Source organism: Ochlerotatus camptorhynchus, unplaced genomic scaffold, assembly GCF_037179485.1.
Source record: "Ochlerotatus camptorhynchus isolate MF236.1 unplaced genomic scaffold, CSIRO-AGI_Acam_v1.1 ptg000262l, whole genome shotgun sequence".
NCBI lineage: Eukaryota > Metazoa > Arthropoda > Insecta > Diptera > Culicidae > Ochlerotatus > Ochlerotatus camptorhynchus.
In genome coordinates this window covers 884,687-901,877 of record NW_027040752.1, presented here as the reverse complement: position 1 = coordinate 901,877, position 17,191 = coordinate 884,687, and the positions used below count along the sequence as shown (strand labels likewise).

Sequence of the window (17,191 nt, the reverse complement as noted above, 5' to 3'; positions counted from 1 at the left end):
AATCAGTCCGGAGTTGGATATGCAACTATTCGATCTACTATTCGTCGTCGTCATCGGTGTCGTACTGAACTGTTTGCTCAATTCCATTCGTTCCCACCCCACCGGAGCCCGAAAAGGTGAAGAGGAGCTTCTTTCGACACTTTTTGTCTTCCATGAACTCCCGTTCTAGGCTCTCTGATTTCACTGAGCTGGTGGGTTGGTTTATTCTGTCTGATGGGTTGATGATTCGTTCATGCTTGCTTCGTTAAAAGGCTCCGGCATCTGTGGCTGTCAGTCGATGTTCTGAAGGGTGTCAATCAAACGCTGGGTTGACTTTTTTGTTTGCTGTTGTTGTTTTTTTTTTTGGGGTCGGTTTTCCGAATCGAGTGCAAACCGATCATCGCTGGGAGGGAGTAGCCGTAAATTAGCTAAATTGATTTGGATGTTGTTGTTGTTACTATTCGCACAAATTGCATTGGGAATTTGTGCTGATTGGAGTGAACGGAAAGGTTTGGAAGTTGGGGAATATAATATTTCAACTTGTCTTTGAGTCTAGCATGAGGAAGAATTCCTTTACTACAAAGAAAAACTACAGACTACTAAAAACTCATGCAAGCGGCACCGGTGGTGTAGTGGTAAGCGTGATTACCTCTCACCCCAGCAGGCGTGGGTTCAATCCAAGTCTGCGCCGTCGGGAGGGAGGGAAGTAAAGCCGTTGGTCCCCCGGTTCATGAGTTGATAGGTCGATAGGTAGGGTCCAGGTGTGGGAGCTGTCTCCCTGGCTTCGGTAGCATTGGTGCTCAGCACGGAAAACAAGGTCGACGGATTACAAATCAAGGGAAAAAAAATACATGTCAATTTAGGAGCTCTGAGGTTGACATCTATGAGCGTCACCAAAGTAACCACGAAGGTTATTTTTAGCCCGATAAGGGCCTTTTTGTAATATAAGGCTGATACACAACTTCCGATTTTTATATTTGCCTATTATCAGCTTTACATTGCACTTTTTTGCATTTGCTGGCTGGATGGTTACTTGGGCAGATTTGACATACATTCATATCATTAAAGTTACCAAATGTTTCGCAATTAAACAAACTCTCGTCGAGTAACATAGTTTTCGGAAATGGAGCACTTTATTTTTAATAACTTTGTTGGGGGATTTAGGTTCGTTGGTTGAGCTGAATACTTCGTTTGCCTTTCCGTGCTCCAAATATACACCTTGTAGCCACCTCATGTACCTTAGATCCTACGTTGTGTGTTTGTCCAGAATCGTACTATGTGTCCTTCCAATTTCGATCCTTTTCCGAATATCCTAGGTATCCATTTGCTCTTGTTTCCTTTCCTTCCACAAATGCAATAGAACTGAACTAATTTCACTTCTAAACACTTTATTTAGGGACCAAAGTTTAATACACTTTATTCGTACGGGTTTGTGAAGCGCGCGCGTGTATATTTTTGCCTTTATTCGTTCGCAATCGGTTGGCTAACTAAATTCACTGTGTTCGTTATCTGTCTATCATACCAAGGAATTCATGTACTGTCTATTCGTGTTCTATTCGTGTTGAGTGCTCATTTAGGTACTAATAGTGTAAGTATTTAGTGAGTGTCTCCTATATGTGGTGAATGTATAACAGTTCTGTATCAACCAGTGTTGTAAATTCAATTTTAAATAATTCAACTATCGCTTAATACTAAAACATCCAACAAACTAAAATGCTAACGTTTCCTGCTTTGTGTCAGCGTTAAATTCCGTCAATTTTGCGCTCAATAGGAGTTTAATACTTACAGACTGGGTGGTGTCATTGGATATTCATGCTTCTTGTCAAGTTAATTGTCTTAATCAGAAAGGTACTCACCTAAAATGGAAAGAGAAGAAGAAAAAAAATGGTTACTAAACATATTACTTGAATAAATCTGAAAGTGTAAATTTAAATTCACAAATGATTAATTTTAGCAAAAACGTTGAACAACAGAGCTAGCAAATGTGGTTTGCAATTTTTACACATGAAATATCTTACTGCCGTTGCTTTAAACAAAATAATACAATAATATTCTTGAAGCTTTTGCTCAACTCAATCACATTCTTCCGGGTACTTTACCGACTATCGTTAAAGAATTATGTTGTAGCAGTATTTGTTCCGGCAACACGTTGCCCACTATACCCCTCGGTTCATCCAAATGAGCCAACTGCCCTTACGTCAAAGTAGGTTCTTTTGTCAGGTTGTTAACGTTGAAAATAAGTGAATTATATTGTTGTCATTATACGCAGTAGTGAGTTATACAACGTTTTTCCGGTGAATTTATTATCCTAATTAAAACTTATGAAATAACTAATTGTATTGTACTTATAGATTAACTTGCTACACAATATAAAATCTAGTTTATTCTGTTGCCGATACAAACACTAATTGGAGACAAATTGTATGAAGGTAAATTGCAAACAAAAGCAAAATCTAATAAATTATACATTTACAGCTTCGAGCTAACTCACATAAAAAACGAGTTTTGCTGCACAGAATCTCCGAAAATTACTTCGTCAACAGAAAACTCAAAGAATTTCGACAAGTTGGGATGTCTACCAACCAACAGGTATTCGACTATTCGGCAGACGCGTTCGAGAGTGCGAGCCGCAATAGACGCTGAAACCCCTAACCTCGCAGCTGAGAGAGATTCCCTGGAGGAGGAAAGCTTGTCGCGAAGCTCGTTCGAGCCGTCTATTATCGATGTTGAAGGAGGAGATAAGATCGAATGTGGTGGTTGTGACAAACCCAACAATGCTGAACTGTACATGGTTCAATGTCGGGACTGTTCTCGTTGGTATTACCTTTCTTGCGCCAATGTCAGACAGTCCACCGTTCAGAAAGAGGTCTTTATGTGTTCCTTGTGTATTCCGCGGATTCCGATCAAGCAGCCGAGCTCCGTCACGAGTCACACTACAACCTCAAGCGTACGACAGGCGAGGATCGGTCGTGAATTAGAACGTCTCAATGAGGAGAGGAAGCTAATGGAAAGAATTCACCAGGAAGAACAAGCACAGCAGGAAAAGGCCAGAAAGGAAAAATACGATCGGGAAAAGCAATATCTCGCCAAGAAGTTCGACTTACTGAAGCAGCAAGATGAACAGGAGGGATCACGAACTTCGAATAGTCACCGCAGTCAACAAAGCCGTCAGGACAAAGAAAGTATAGTACAGAACTGGATAAATGACGTAATTACGATCACCGAGAAGACCGGTTTCGTAGATCAGTCGTCGGAAATCCTCACAAAAGATGCTGAGCAGGAGTTGATGGCAAATCCAATAGTTGCCGCCGATGTTCATGCAACTTCAACACCTATACCTAACCGAAACATCAATTCTGCTGCTGGGATGGTCCAGCCTGCACCAGTTCGTTTACGATTGAGAATGGAACCAATACCTCGCAACACGGAAAGCATGGCGATCGGTGAGACGGCAGAGGAAGACTCGGATGGTGTGATTGGAGCTGTTGGTGGGTCACAGGGAAATATAAACTCACAAATAGTACCGTTCGTTGACGTTGGTCCTTTCAACGTTTTACTGCATGATCCAGTAATGACCAAATCGAAGACAGGCACTCTTCCAAAGGTCGTCCGAAAGCAATCAACCTACGAGCAATGGCGTTCCCGTACTCAAGAACTCGAGCAAAAACACAAAGAGGAGAACAATATTCGTCGCAAACGTGAATTAGAGCTGGTTAACCAACTGAACCGGCTAACGATACAGAGAACCGAAGACCTTCAGAAACAACGCGATGTGGAACAGGAGCTGCAACGCCATTAGCAAGAGCAATGCAGATTACATGAACAAAGACGGCACGATTTGGCTAGATTGGAAGAATTCCAACGTCGTGCGCAAGAATAGATTCGGGTTATCGAGCACAGGCGACGTGACTTGAGCTTGTTGCAAGAACAGTTATATCACCGAGAACACGAGCAGCATATGCTCAACGAACAACATCAACGTGAGTTGTCAGAGCGGGATCAGGAACTGGAACGTCTTATCAAGCTGGAGCAAGAGTATAGACAGTCCATGGAAGCTCAAGCACGTCAACAACAACCCTCTCCAGGTCTGGAATCGGAAGACACGTCGCAAGGTGGTACTCGGCCACATCCAGGTGACCACTGCATTTTTGACTGGAACTCTCAGGTATCTCAATCAACCCCTATGGGAGGGCGAACCCAGTCTGGTACGGAAAACGAATTTCCGATATTTCGTGCGGCTACACCTTCGTTTAGGCCATATCACCCACAAAACCAATGGTATCCTCCCGTCCCATTCGTCTCAGGTTCCCCTAGGACGAGGAACTGTCCACCTCACTTCCAGATTACTCCAGTATCTCAACAACTAGCTGCTAGACAGGTAATCAGTAGGGAATTGCCCATTTTTGCGGGTGACCCTATAGATTGGCCATTATTCATTAGTAGCTACAGCCATTCTACACAGGCTTGTGGCTATTCAGATTCCGAAAATTTATTGCGTCTTCAGAAGTGTTTTAAGGGTAGTGCCAAGGAAGCAGTGAGTAGTTTCCTTCTGCATCCGTCTACAGTAGCACAAGTAATAGGGACGCTAAAGCTTTTGTATGGAAGACCGGAGTAAATCGTTCAGAGCTTGATTAACAAGGTTCGTAGTACACCAGCTCCGAAGAACGATAAGCTTGAAACACTGGTGAGTTTTGGTTTGGTGGTTCAAAACTTGTGTGGGCATTTGAAAGCTGTAGGATTGGAGAACCATCTTTCGAATCCCATTCTACTTCAGGAGCTAGTAGAAAAATTGCCAACTTCAGTCAAGTTCAACTGGGCGCTATACCAGCAACAGCCGCCAGCAGTAGACCTCAGCACCTTCAGAGAATATATGGCAAACGTTGTATCCGCAGCGAGTGGTGTGGTGTCATGGAGTGGAAGTATACCGAAAGTGGCAAGAGATGATCGAGCGAAGGGGAAAGAACGTGCTTACATTAACGCCCATTCTAACCCGGAGTCACCAAAGAAGTGGAAGGAAGCTGGTAGAAAGGAGCAGTCAGCAGATGCAGAACAATCGTTCAAACCGTCCGAGGTGGGAAACAACTCAGCCGCTTCGAAATCTTGTCCATCGTGTAAAAACAGAGTTCACCAAATAGAGAGTTGTGGCGTGTTCAAAAGACTTTCTCTTGACGATCGCTGGAAAATAGTGAAGGAGAACAGGCTGTGTGGTAGATGTCTTACAGCTCATGCACGTTGGCCATGCAATGGTCAGGTATGTGGAATAAACGAATGCCCTAAACGTCATCATCGCCTTCTCCATTACGATAACTCTCCGGTGTCGAAGCAGGAAGATAAGGGAAAGAACGCTACTGTATCTATCCACCGTCAACCGACTTCGTTCAATCTGTTCAGGGTTATACCGGTAACACTGCATGGAAGAAAAAGGAGAATGGATACATATGCTTTTCTCGACGATGGATCCTCGGTTTCATTGATTGAAGACAGGATAGCTAACGCACTAGGGCTAGAAGGAGTTGCAAAATCGCTGTGCATCCACTGGACGGGTGGAATAAAGAAAAACTACGCAAATTCACGGGTTGTTTCGGTGGAAATATCTACGATGGACAAAGATCGTCGGTACAACGTATCGGAGGTCACATTTATTCCGTCCACTAGCGGTCTTACGTCAAGCTTCCGTTCGTGCCCCTAGGCACAGACCCTTCTACTTTTTTGAGTGTACACTTCGACTCGAGATGCAAGAGTTAAAGCCAAGGGTGGGGGGGTCGGAGGTAGCTGTAAAATACGAACAATCGTCGCCTACCTCGCATAACTGGTTCCAAACTTTAACAAGCCATAGGAAACCTACAGGGTTCGTTTACGTTTGTAACCAATTTCATTTAAGAATGATCAGTAGGCTGATTTGACAGCACGTCCCACCCCAGGTTAAAGCACGAGATCACACCGCCATGAAATATGTTGACACTTTGTATAGCTGAATTTGGGACGGGACTTGACAATCGGGTAGCGATTTCGAGCCAATTTGCTGTCAAATGCCAGTTTCTGATTGATCGATTTGATAGTAGAAATCGTGGAATAAAAAGGGCTGAGAGATCCACGGGCCTGACTGGTGGCCATGTTTTTGATGCTATCATCTGCTCTTGTCTTTCTGTTTCTAACACGATTTTCCTTCCCTTTCCATCATGTATACGTCAGGCGGGCCGTATTTAAATAAGAACTGTGATGTTACCTATTGTCAAACGTATACGGTAATCTCGTTTAAATATTTTTTTTAAATCAAAACGCATTTTTACATAAATTAAAAAACATAAAAATTGAAAAAAAAATTTCACCGATGAAATATTTTAAATCTTACAGATTATGAAATCATAGGTCCCCAACTATCATCTAATGAAATAAAATTTTATGTACATTCACTTTAAATAAAAGTCGTCTTAAACAAAGCGTGCTTGCCTTAACTTACTAGGCTATCTGAGGCCCCGTTCAACTTGAGAATGGAAAATCTTCTGATATCTTGATGATAGATTGAATTCCGGGATATGTATAAGCTCAAACCTCGCAGGTTCTACCACTCTACTATGGTCTTTGTTCTTTTATATTTTTTCATTGAAAATTCTCCGGTGAAGCAACAAAATAGCCATCATTTTCGATGCGAAATTCCAAAATATTCATTACCGAGCATCATCAGAACGCATAATCGCCCAAAAGTGGACCTTGAATCGAGAGAAGAAAGAAGCCGTCGCCAAAGCACAAATGAAATAATCAGACTATCGCACGCCACTATGGCCAGCAAAAAAGGCATTCCTTGGTCGAAACAAGTCACCGGAAGCGAAACGCGAAAAAATGTCGACAATTCCATTGTTTCATTGTCCTAACACACAATTACTCTTACAGTAGAATGCCAGACCAAGAGCCCTGCTGCTGCTAAGCAGCTTACTGGGTTTTTTTTCTTTCCTGTGTGGCCATTATAACCTTCACTGCCACTAAGGGAAAAAGCCAAGCGTAGTTGTAGGTACCTACCGGAGCTCGCTTTCAAATTCGTTCCAATTTGATTTGTTCCGCGCCATAAATCCGATTGACGATGATTATTCTTCATGGTTGGCTCTTGGTGAACGGCAGGGGTGGGGGCTGGGATGTACTTAGTGTGGCTGAAAGAGGCCAGCCATTATTCTCTTCCACCGGGCTAGTGTGTCGTGAGAAAATGCCATCACCGAGGTGATGGACTCACAAAACGCGCACTAAAATTCGCCAATAAATTTCCCAATCATATAAATAGGTAATAACTTTTATGATAGCTATCTTGCTGGGTGTATCTTCGATCGCCGTCAGTTACTTCGATTTGGACGTGCCACTTTGGGTTCGGGTGAGAACCAGAAGAATGCAGCTAGAAACGAGCAGGTTGTGCTTTGGGTGTAAATCATGGCCATTGAGTCGGGATCAGGGTTTTAAAATTGACCTTATTTGAAATTCCAAACTAAGCTATCAGTTTTCCACTTAAAGGATGATCTCCTGCCCGTCGGATAACCTAACAAGCTTATCAAGTACTCACACAGAACCACGTTCATTACTTCGTCGTTGGCTCCGGCGAACAAACATTAACGTTCATCTTCCTTCATCACGGAAAACATGCTCGGAACGCTGCATCCTTATTCATTAAAATCACTCACGCGGAACAACGGCACCATTTCTAAGCACACCTCCCCCACCTGGCTCCAGGACGGCCGTCCCTCGCCCACCGTTGAGATTCTAATCTGCGAGTTCACGCAGAGTGGCAACGATGCATCGCTCGCTCGCTCGCTCGCAACCCTGGGGCGGAAATATCCCAGAAACTTGTAATACTAATCACGATTATCATCACCATCACCATCATCATTGGCGGATGGAAACGGGAGAGTGAGTGGAACACGCTCCAACTCGTAATCATCAAGCCAGGCGTTCAGAACTACCCTCCTTAGCAGCAGCCTATTATCTTCCCACCCACCATCAACGGCCAACGAACGCAGCATCAGGCCGCCCTATTCGACACACTAATTTAACGTGCAAACGAGTCCTGAGATGCCCTCGCTGCGTGTGTACGTAAGTTCAATGGTATACTGCACCAAAGTCCATTGTATGTAATCATCACCGTTGGCCCTACGGATTGCGCAATCATTCCAAGTGGTTCGACAACGGAAAACCGACCGACCCGGAAGATGGCGTTAAAAATTAGTTTAATTAGTGGAGCTATAATCAACATTATATTTTTTTTTCTCTCTCTCCAACTGAGGAGTGTTTTCAGCTTCCCATTCCGGATGGCGACTAAAGAGAACGCATTCTTTGTTCAGATGTGGGGGAAATGGGGATTTATCGATTTCAATCAAGGGAGCAGTTTTTTTTTCTCCTGTCATCAAGCTTTGAATCAGGAAGGCTTTGAACTTATGGTTCTGTCAATTTTGAAGATTGACTTAGACGGATTGATTTAAATCTTTTTCATCTTGGGGGATGCATGCATTCCAACTGGAACTTTTAAACTTCAGCTCAAGTGATTTTGTAGTTTTGTTCTACTTACTCAGCAACCACAGCATCAAATATGACGATTAAATCGCCAAACGAACACTAGTGAATATTGTTGGATTCGGGGAAACAGTTCCGGAGATAAAGAGATAACACGTTGCGGTCATATGACTAGAATAAACGATCTGTGCCAAGCCCACCTTTGCAGCTGTCCCACAGCTGTCTACAGCAGCAGTCGAATTTTTATTTCGGTGTGAGCCACGCGATAGCCTGTTTTCGAGACTCGCTATTATATAGTTGCTCTTTGTTCGTTGCTAGCAGTTCGGTGCCTTTTGTTGCTACGGTGCAAGATGTGTCAAGTAAAAAACACCATCAAGTTTAGCTACAGCCATTATGATGCTAAACCAAACATCGAGAGATTGTAAATTTCGCCAAAGCACTCGACGCGGATCCGGCTGAAATGGACGCTGTGAGGAAAGGGGAGTCTTCATGAAGTTCAAATCAGAGGAAGCGATGCTCCATGCTCTGAGTCGGACATACAAGTCGGAGGATTTAATCTTCCATTATGCGAATGGAACGACGGCAAAGTCGCATGTCGCATGACTTATAGGACGGTAGCTAGAGGCTTCAGCTGGATTTTTTTTACCAAGATATACAAGGTACTCTCTGGGAGTTTTTTGAAGGTGATATAGAAAATTCCATCATCATCTGGAGCTTTCTTATTATGAAACTTTTTAGTTTCCGAAAGAAAATATTCAGATAATCCCGAGCAACCTGATTCTCAATAGGACTAGTAAGACCCAAACTGAAATCATGGGAACTCTCGAATTGCTTAGTAAGTTTCTGAGAATTTCCAAATTTGTGATCAAAATTTTACCACCTTCTTCAAACGCTGGAATAGGCTTTTGAGGATTTGTCAAAAATTTTATGAGTTTCCGAAATGGTTGGAACTCGGGTCTTATTTAGAAACATTATCTTCAAAAGTTTTGTTCTTCAGGGCAGAGAATCGCTTTTTAATTTGTTTTTGCAAATCCCGCCAGATAACTTTCATGGCAGGATCGCGTGCTCTTTGATATTGCCTACTAAGGACATTTTTAAGACGGATCAAGAGCTGAAGATCGTCGTCTATTATAATTGAAACGGATTTAATCTCGCATTTCGGTACTGAGACAGCTCTTGCTTCGATTATAGAAGTAATCAGAGACTCCCGAACATAATTACTATCATCTTTGGTTTGCAAAGGAATGTTTGAATCAAAGCTATATTCCATAAATGTTTATTATTATTTCGAATCAGCTCTATGGTAATTGAAAGTAAAGCTGTTGGGATAAGGCATTATTTCTTGGGATATTTCAAAAGTAACTGGAAGGTGATCAGAACCGAAGTCAGCATGGGTAACTAATTGGCTACAAAATTGACATGAATCAGTTTAGACCAAATTAATAGTTGAGGGATTTCTTGCTGAAGAAAAGCATGTTGGGCTGTTTGGATATTGAATTGTGAATATAACAATCATCAAACAGAATATTACCATTGAAATTGCTTTGAGCATTATTCCATGATCGGTATTTTGCATTGAAATCACCAATAATAAAGAATTTAGACCTATGACGGGTAAGTTTCTGAAGGCCTTTGAGAAAATTATTTTGCTGGCCTACGCAGTGGAATGGAAAACAGGCATCTATAAATGTGAGTTGTCCAAATTTTGTTTCGACAGAAACTCCCAAAGTTTCAGAAACTTTGGTTTCTAACGAAGAAAGAATTTGATGCTTGATACGTCTATGAATAATGATAGCAACTCCACCACAGGTTCCATCAAGACGATCATTTCGATAAATGAAATAATTTTGCGTCCCTTTTAAGCTTATGCTTAGGTTTAAGGAACGTTTCAGTTATAACGGCAATACATATATGTAGAGGGATTGACAGCTGTAGCATACCCCTGGTCCCAAATATTGATTGACATTTGCTCGTTGAAATAAACATGCTCTGCAAACAATAATCAGCCTCTGAATTTCCTGACAGATAAGCCGATTTTCGTGTACCCTCTTCAGTTGGGCTATCCTTAAACTTCGTAAAATAAACTTCCATTGCAAAACATGTGTCGCACCATATGAAAAAGGCGTAACGGTTGAAATGTTAAATTTATGAAATAAAACCGCAAATCCAAATCATGCCTTTTTGCCAAATTGTCATAAGCTTTTATTTTGCCCAACATGTGGGTAAAGACACACAAAGCAAGGAACTCCTGTGGCACCCGACCCTCCTTTAGGATATCATATGGTAATCCAAGTCAAAAGTGCTGATAAACTCGAGCAAGGCAGAGTCTCCGCTGCTTCTTTCATCTGAGATAGAATTTGTACAAATTCATTCAACAATTGCACACAATTCTGCAGTTTTTTTTATACCTATAAGAAGACTTGCGCTCCGGCAGTTTTGCCTGCACTAAAGATTCTAGTTGGTTTTGAAATTGTAAAATCAAACGCGCCCGAGTTTCATCAATACTTCGAGGCAACATACGTATGCGGAGGTCCAATGAGAGCAGCTCAGAAGAAAACAGCATCAAATGCTGAACAAATTTATCCAGCAATGCAATGTATGTAATAATCAAAGCCATCCGTTTTGAATTCAATTTGAAACCAACATCCATTGGATATTTTTGGGCTAGTAACAATTTTTAACACACTGCTCCAACACATGATAAAACATAAAAGCATCAACTTCTGCACAACATCTAGATATTCAAATTCAAGCTTTCCCAGCACCAACTTGATCGCAAGAGCCAATTTCCGAAACACAACATAATCATGCAGAGGAAACAAATTGAAAACAGACACTCTAACTAAACAAGCAACTCCAAATCCACAAGCACAAACACTCACACGAAATTATAACCCCAAACCAGAAGAAGCAATTTAAATATGCATCGATTCTTGGATTCCACTAGAAAATAACCATCACCCCCGGCGAACCGTTTTTCGGGGCAACCACCATCAACAATACCTGAATTCCGGCTAATTTCAGACACGAAAGGTTAAGGTTACTGAACCCCCCGCCCACACACGTGTTTGTTCATGCGAGTTCAAGAAAGGAAAAAGGCCGGCATCGTTTCTTAGATGCGGGATCATCGGTGGAAAGCCCCTGCTGAATTTTTCAGCAGTCAGAACCCACCTTTTTTTTTCGGAACTGCTAGCGAGCATGTGTGCTTCCTTCTAGCTATTCTTATGCTGGTTTGTTCTTGCCTTTCTCGTACACCGAGGTGCACCGAAAAGCTACGATATCACTTGAAAAACATAATTTGTTCGCAAAATAAATGCATTTTGTGATTCTCCTCGCATCTCTCTATTCAAATGTAATGCTACCTTCTTTTGAACATGAGCAGTTCTTTTGAGTTGCACTGATTTCGTTATTTTGTTATTTTGCATTTGATACGATACTTTAGTTAATAAGCTACCGAACGAAGTCAATGAGAACGCGTGATATTAAGGTTTGCACACATTATTTCCAAAAAACAAAAGAAGCGCTCCGAGCGAATCAATTTTTATCTTCATCCGGTAGGCCGAAGTGAATTCATTGGCGTTTCAATGCGTTAGGCCGAGTTTAGAATCCGTAGGCCGAGTTTGGCGTCAAGAAGCAGTGTTAGGCTTTTGACAATATCTCAACGATTGGTTTCTCTTTATTAAATCTTACGGTACATACGGAAAGGTAAATAAATTTGGAAGCCATCAATAATAATAACATTCCAATTGGTGCTAAACTGCACTAGATTAAGAAAGACTAAGTGCGGGTTGTGCTTAATAGGCCAGAAATGGGGTAGTTAACCATATAATATGTAATAGAAGAAAACAAGATTAGTTTGCTTTAGGTTGAGAGCCGGCAAAATGCTAACGCTTCTGAAAACTTCTGTAAACATTATTTGAAAACTTCTCAAAATTGGGTGAATCTACCAAAAAACTGGTAGACATGCATTTACCCATATCTTGGTAAACATTCTTTTGAATGAAACGGGTTAAAGTTTATTCAAATTTTGACGTTTTCTATCTGCATAAACTTTACCAATTTTGCCGAGTCTCGCTGCAGAAGCTCTATATCACACATAACCTCATCCGACTGGCTCCTCTAGGCTCTATCAAGGTGATTAATCATGAGTTTTCGAAATGGAATCCAGCACACAAACTCAATTTGTGGGTAAATTATTTACCCACAAATTAATACCTGTTACCAAGGGGTGCACATCCCAATCTGCGCCGAAAGTTAGGTCCAGCGTTGTGCCGAACGTGCCAAAGTGTGGCAATCAAGGTATCAGTGTTAGTAACACATTAGTTTGACAACCCTGCACTTATGACTTTTGAGATTGTGTGTTTACATTTTCAAGTCAAGGACAGAAACAATTTGTGAAACTTAATTTCAAGATAATATTCAACGAGCTAGTTGCCGGTCATCCGTATCAAGGAAGTGGCACTCGAAGTGACTGATGGTAGAAGCTGCCCATCCAGGAGAAGACAGTTGTCTACCGTGCGTCATTCGGGCAGATGTTTGCCGAAACCAAGTACCCAACCGGCAAGTGGAAGATGAATCTTGTCTGCAATATCATCATGCTACTCGGGCAATGCTACAACCTGAAAAATAGGAAGGACTCGACCTAAAATGCCCACCGGCGGTAGTAGTAGCAGCAATAACAGACCTGCAGTAGCTTTCCAGCGTCAGCAGTCGTGGTTAGGTACTGAATTCATCAGACTGGCCCCCTTTTTTAAGGGGGAGGGTGTCAAACTACTTCGTCCACGGTTTATTCAAATGTCGGTTCAGAATATCGATTCTGGTTGCAGTCGTTTGATGACTACCTTTTCCCTGTATCTGTTTGTTGTTTCATCATGCCAGAATCGCATTTTAATCTCCCTGAAACTGTTGCCATAGAGACCGCGATTCAGATTGGGTCTGTTACCTCCGGTGTAGTTACCTTCACAATTCTGTTAGCAGCATCTTTCTTAATGTTGCTGTTGCCGTCGGTGATACGTACAGTTGCGAAAGAGTGTAGAGAGACCTCCACATTCAATCAAATAAGAGTTCAGTCCATAGAATGCGCTGTAAGGCTGACTGATTGGTGAACCATCAACCGTACCGGGTGGTTCTGCGGGAGAAACAGCTGTGTTTGCAGATACATCTGAAGAATGGTAGGATCGTTCGGCACCGGGCTGCTGTTGACACCGTACATTATAGCTGCAATGCTCCTTACCCATACCATTGACTCTCGGTCCGGATCCTATAGCCATCGAGTTAATACTCTATTTTAGTTAATTCTGGCCCGTATCCTGCGGGCGTGGTGACTCTGACTAGTTCGATTGGACTTCCCTGAAACTATGGACATCTCTCAAAAGCCGTGTAGATTTTCCGTAGAGGTTCATCCCTCAGAAGGCATATGGGCAAAGAGAGTCTCGTCAATAATACAATCTCTTATTATGATTGCAGACAATTTCGCTGGAAAATGGCACTGACAAAAAAAAATCCCTTTCCTCCTTACTTTGAAGTAAATGAAGAAGTAAACCTAAGCAACGATTGGCATAATATCAACACAAAACAGTGATGCCATGTTATATTATATTTTGTGTCAAAGTTGTCATCGTGTGCCAAGACGTGCCGATCGATGTGTTTTGGCACAATGTGCAGAGTTGTTTACCCCTTCCCTGTTACCCACATTCATGCGCGTTCTATCGTATACCGTATTTTTAGGTTACTCGAATGTATTTTTTTGTGGGTAACTGTTGCTTATCTGTGCGCTAAAGTTCGTCTTAATTGAGTTAACAGCAAAAATAATGAAAATAAGCCATCGCTTAATTTGAAAAGTCACTGATTAATTGCTAACGTAATGAAATATCGCACGCAGTTTTACATTTGTAAAGACGTACATAACGAAAACATTACATCAAAATTAGAATTGGATCCCTTTCGATTTAATTTTAAATTAATGGTTTGAATTTAATTGCTACTCAAGCTGAAACTGGAGCTATGCTTCCAAATCTCGATCGTGGTGGTCCTTTCTGCAGGACCAGCGTATATTAATTAAAAACATCAATTTGCATGCTCTCCACTCCAAGCGGGTCACAGTAATGTAAAAATATGCATTCAAGGAGAGCGTGCTTTGAAGTTATTGATGTCCATATATTTTTACAATGTAGTTAGTTCCATGTATGAAAATGTTCAAGATATGTTTCCTTATTTCCATATCCATATGTAGTTCCACGTCTTCACAATCGCAGGGGATAGGGAGGAAAATTTATCAAACATCTACTTAGAAAGGTGTAGGGAACCAATACTACCTATATGCATATCGATATTGAAGGAACCGGGTTAAGGAATCTATTCATACAATTGGAGATTTGGCTATTTTTTTAGCGTGTTAAATAGTTAACATGTTCAACAGGTTAAATTATAGCATATTTTATGCGGGTTACTAAAAATGTTATATTCCATTCTAAGCTCCTAATTCATTCTGATGAGGCGTCTATCAGTGATTTTGAAAAAAATGCGGAGTTCAGTTTCATCAATCGATCACTTTTACGGATGTTTCGGAACTTCCGGTGGACCATCCCGTTTTCCCCAGAGTCCATATTTCGCTTACAACTCGTAATTCATTCTGATAAGACGTCTTTGAGAGGTTTCTAAAAAACCACAGAGCACTAGGATCAGTATCATGAATTGATAAATTTAACGGACGTTCCGTATCTTCTGGTGGACCAACCCGTGGTCACCTGAGTCCATACCCAAGTAACCATAGGCACGTTATTTCGCCTGTTTGGCTATATACGGGCCTCATCAGAACTTGCAAGCACTGGTATAGCCGTTGTTCAGCTGTATATAGCTAAAAAGGCGAAATAACGTGCCTATGGTTACTTGGTTATATCGGTCACAACTCTGAATTCATTCAGATTCTACGTCCATGATAGGTTTTGATGAAACCGTCGAGCTTTAGGATCAGTTTCATGATTTGACCACTTTACGGATGTTCCGGATCTTCCAGTGGGCCATCCCGTAGTCCTCAGAGTCTACATTCTGGTCACAACTCCGAATTCATTCTGGTAAGACATCTATGAGTGGTTTCGAAAAAAACTGTGGAGAGCCTCAGTTTCATAAATTTACTACTTATACGGATTCACTGGATTTGTCAGCGGACCATTACGTGTTCCCCAGCATCCATATTCTGATTACAACTTATCAGAATTAGTCACTGTGCTCTGGGATCAGTTTCATGAATCTACTACTTATACGGATGTTCCGGGTCTTTCGGAGCATTGTTGTCCCGTGGGGTCATATTCCGGTCACAACTCTGAATTCATTATGATCAGAAGTCTTTAAGAGAGGTTTCAAAAAAAAAACTAGGCTGTTCTGAGATTTGTCATTGGCATTGACAGACTTTTGCGCGATATTGACAAAATTGTGCATCACGTAGTGACTGATAAACTTGATCCTCAAAAAACTTCAGTTCAGAACGTAGATGCATGTTCATTTTAGCGGTTCCATGTAATTGTTTTGCTCAAGTCATTTCATTTCGTTACAAATTTAGCTAATAAAAAATCTGCACATGATCGTCACTGACAGCATTTTCACTGATAATTGATATGGTTTGCCATGATTGACGACGACTGTTAACTCAATTGAGTGACTAAAGCAGAATTTTGAATATCGCCGTGTGTTGTCGAGATTTTGCAGCACTGGCTCTAGGATCAGTTTCATGCATTGACCACTTTTTGGGGTGTTCCGGATCTTACGGGTGGGCTTTCCCGTTTCCCCAGAGTCCATATTCCCGTCACAACTACTAACTCATTCTGATAAGACGTCTATGAGTGGTTTCGAAAAAAAAACCGGAATTCTACGAACACATTCATAAATTTATAACTTTTACGGATGTTTCGGATTTTTCGATGGAACATCCTGTGGTCCCCAGCGTCCATCAAATTTGGTGTCATCGTTTATAACAAGCTACGGTTTGCTGATCGCATCTCTGCTATTACCGCAAAATTATTCGCAATGCTAGGTTTTATTCAGCTTTAAATTTCCGTGACAATGCGAAGCATTTCTCCGGAAAAGCGCAAATAGATCGTGCACAAATGGTGTTCTATCCACAACATTTATCGGAGTCAATTGGCGATATTGTAACGTGTAAGCATCGAAGCTGTTGTAAGCACGATTCGGAAGTATGGTGATGAAGCAACTTTCCAGGTTAAGCAAAAATCTGGACGTAAACCGAACCCTGTTGACCGAAATCTGGACCGGAAAATCGGGCAGGCTTTCACTCGCAAGGAAAGTGCTTCGGATCGAGACGTGGCTAAAAAAGTGGAATCCTCGAAGAGTAACGTTCAGCGGGCCAAGACAAGAATGGACTCGGAAGTTATATGACCAATTCACGATAATCATTTCAAAAGGTCCTATCTGCATTGATCGATTCTCTTTATCGACATTCTCTTTTGTTAATAACTCAGCTGAAAAACCTTTCCCGGTTGTATTTGACGTTTTGGACGGTAGATAAGAACCTCCTTTATCAAACTATGTGGTAAAATTAGCGCGAAATCTATTTGAATAGCAGTGGTTATCGAAAGAGAATGTCAATGAAGAGAATCGATCAATGCAGATAAGATTATTTGAAATGTTCATCGAGAATTGCTGTGCGGAAAATCGGTGTGCGTGATTATGGACGATGATTCATACGTTAAATGTGATTACAAAACTC

At 41.5% G+C, this 17,191-nt stretch overlaps 2 protein-coding genes across 2 annotated transcripts in view; one reads left to right on the top strand and one right to left on the bottom strand.

The window, feature by feature from the left end:
- Positions 1-3,778, top strand: part of LOC135705240 (uncharacterized) — a 41,383-nt gene extending 37,605 nt beyond the window's left edge. Inside the window, exon 3 of the mRNA XM_065226851.1 lies at positions 2,569-3,778. Coding sequence (XP_065082923.1) covers positions 2,569-3,778 — 1,210 coding nt within the window. The remainder of the gene's footprint in view (positions 1-2,568) is intronic.
- Positions 1-17,191, bottom strand: part of mmd (mind-meld) — a 1,436,357-nt gene that overhangs the window by 1,270,966 nt on the left and 148,200 nt on the right. The window lies entirely within an intron of this gene.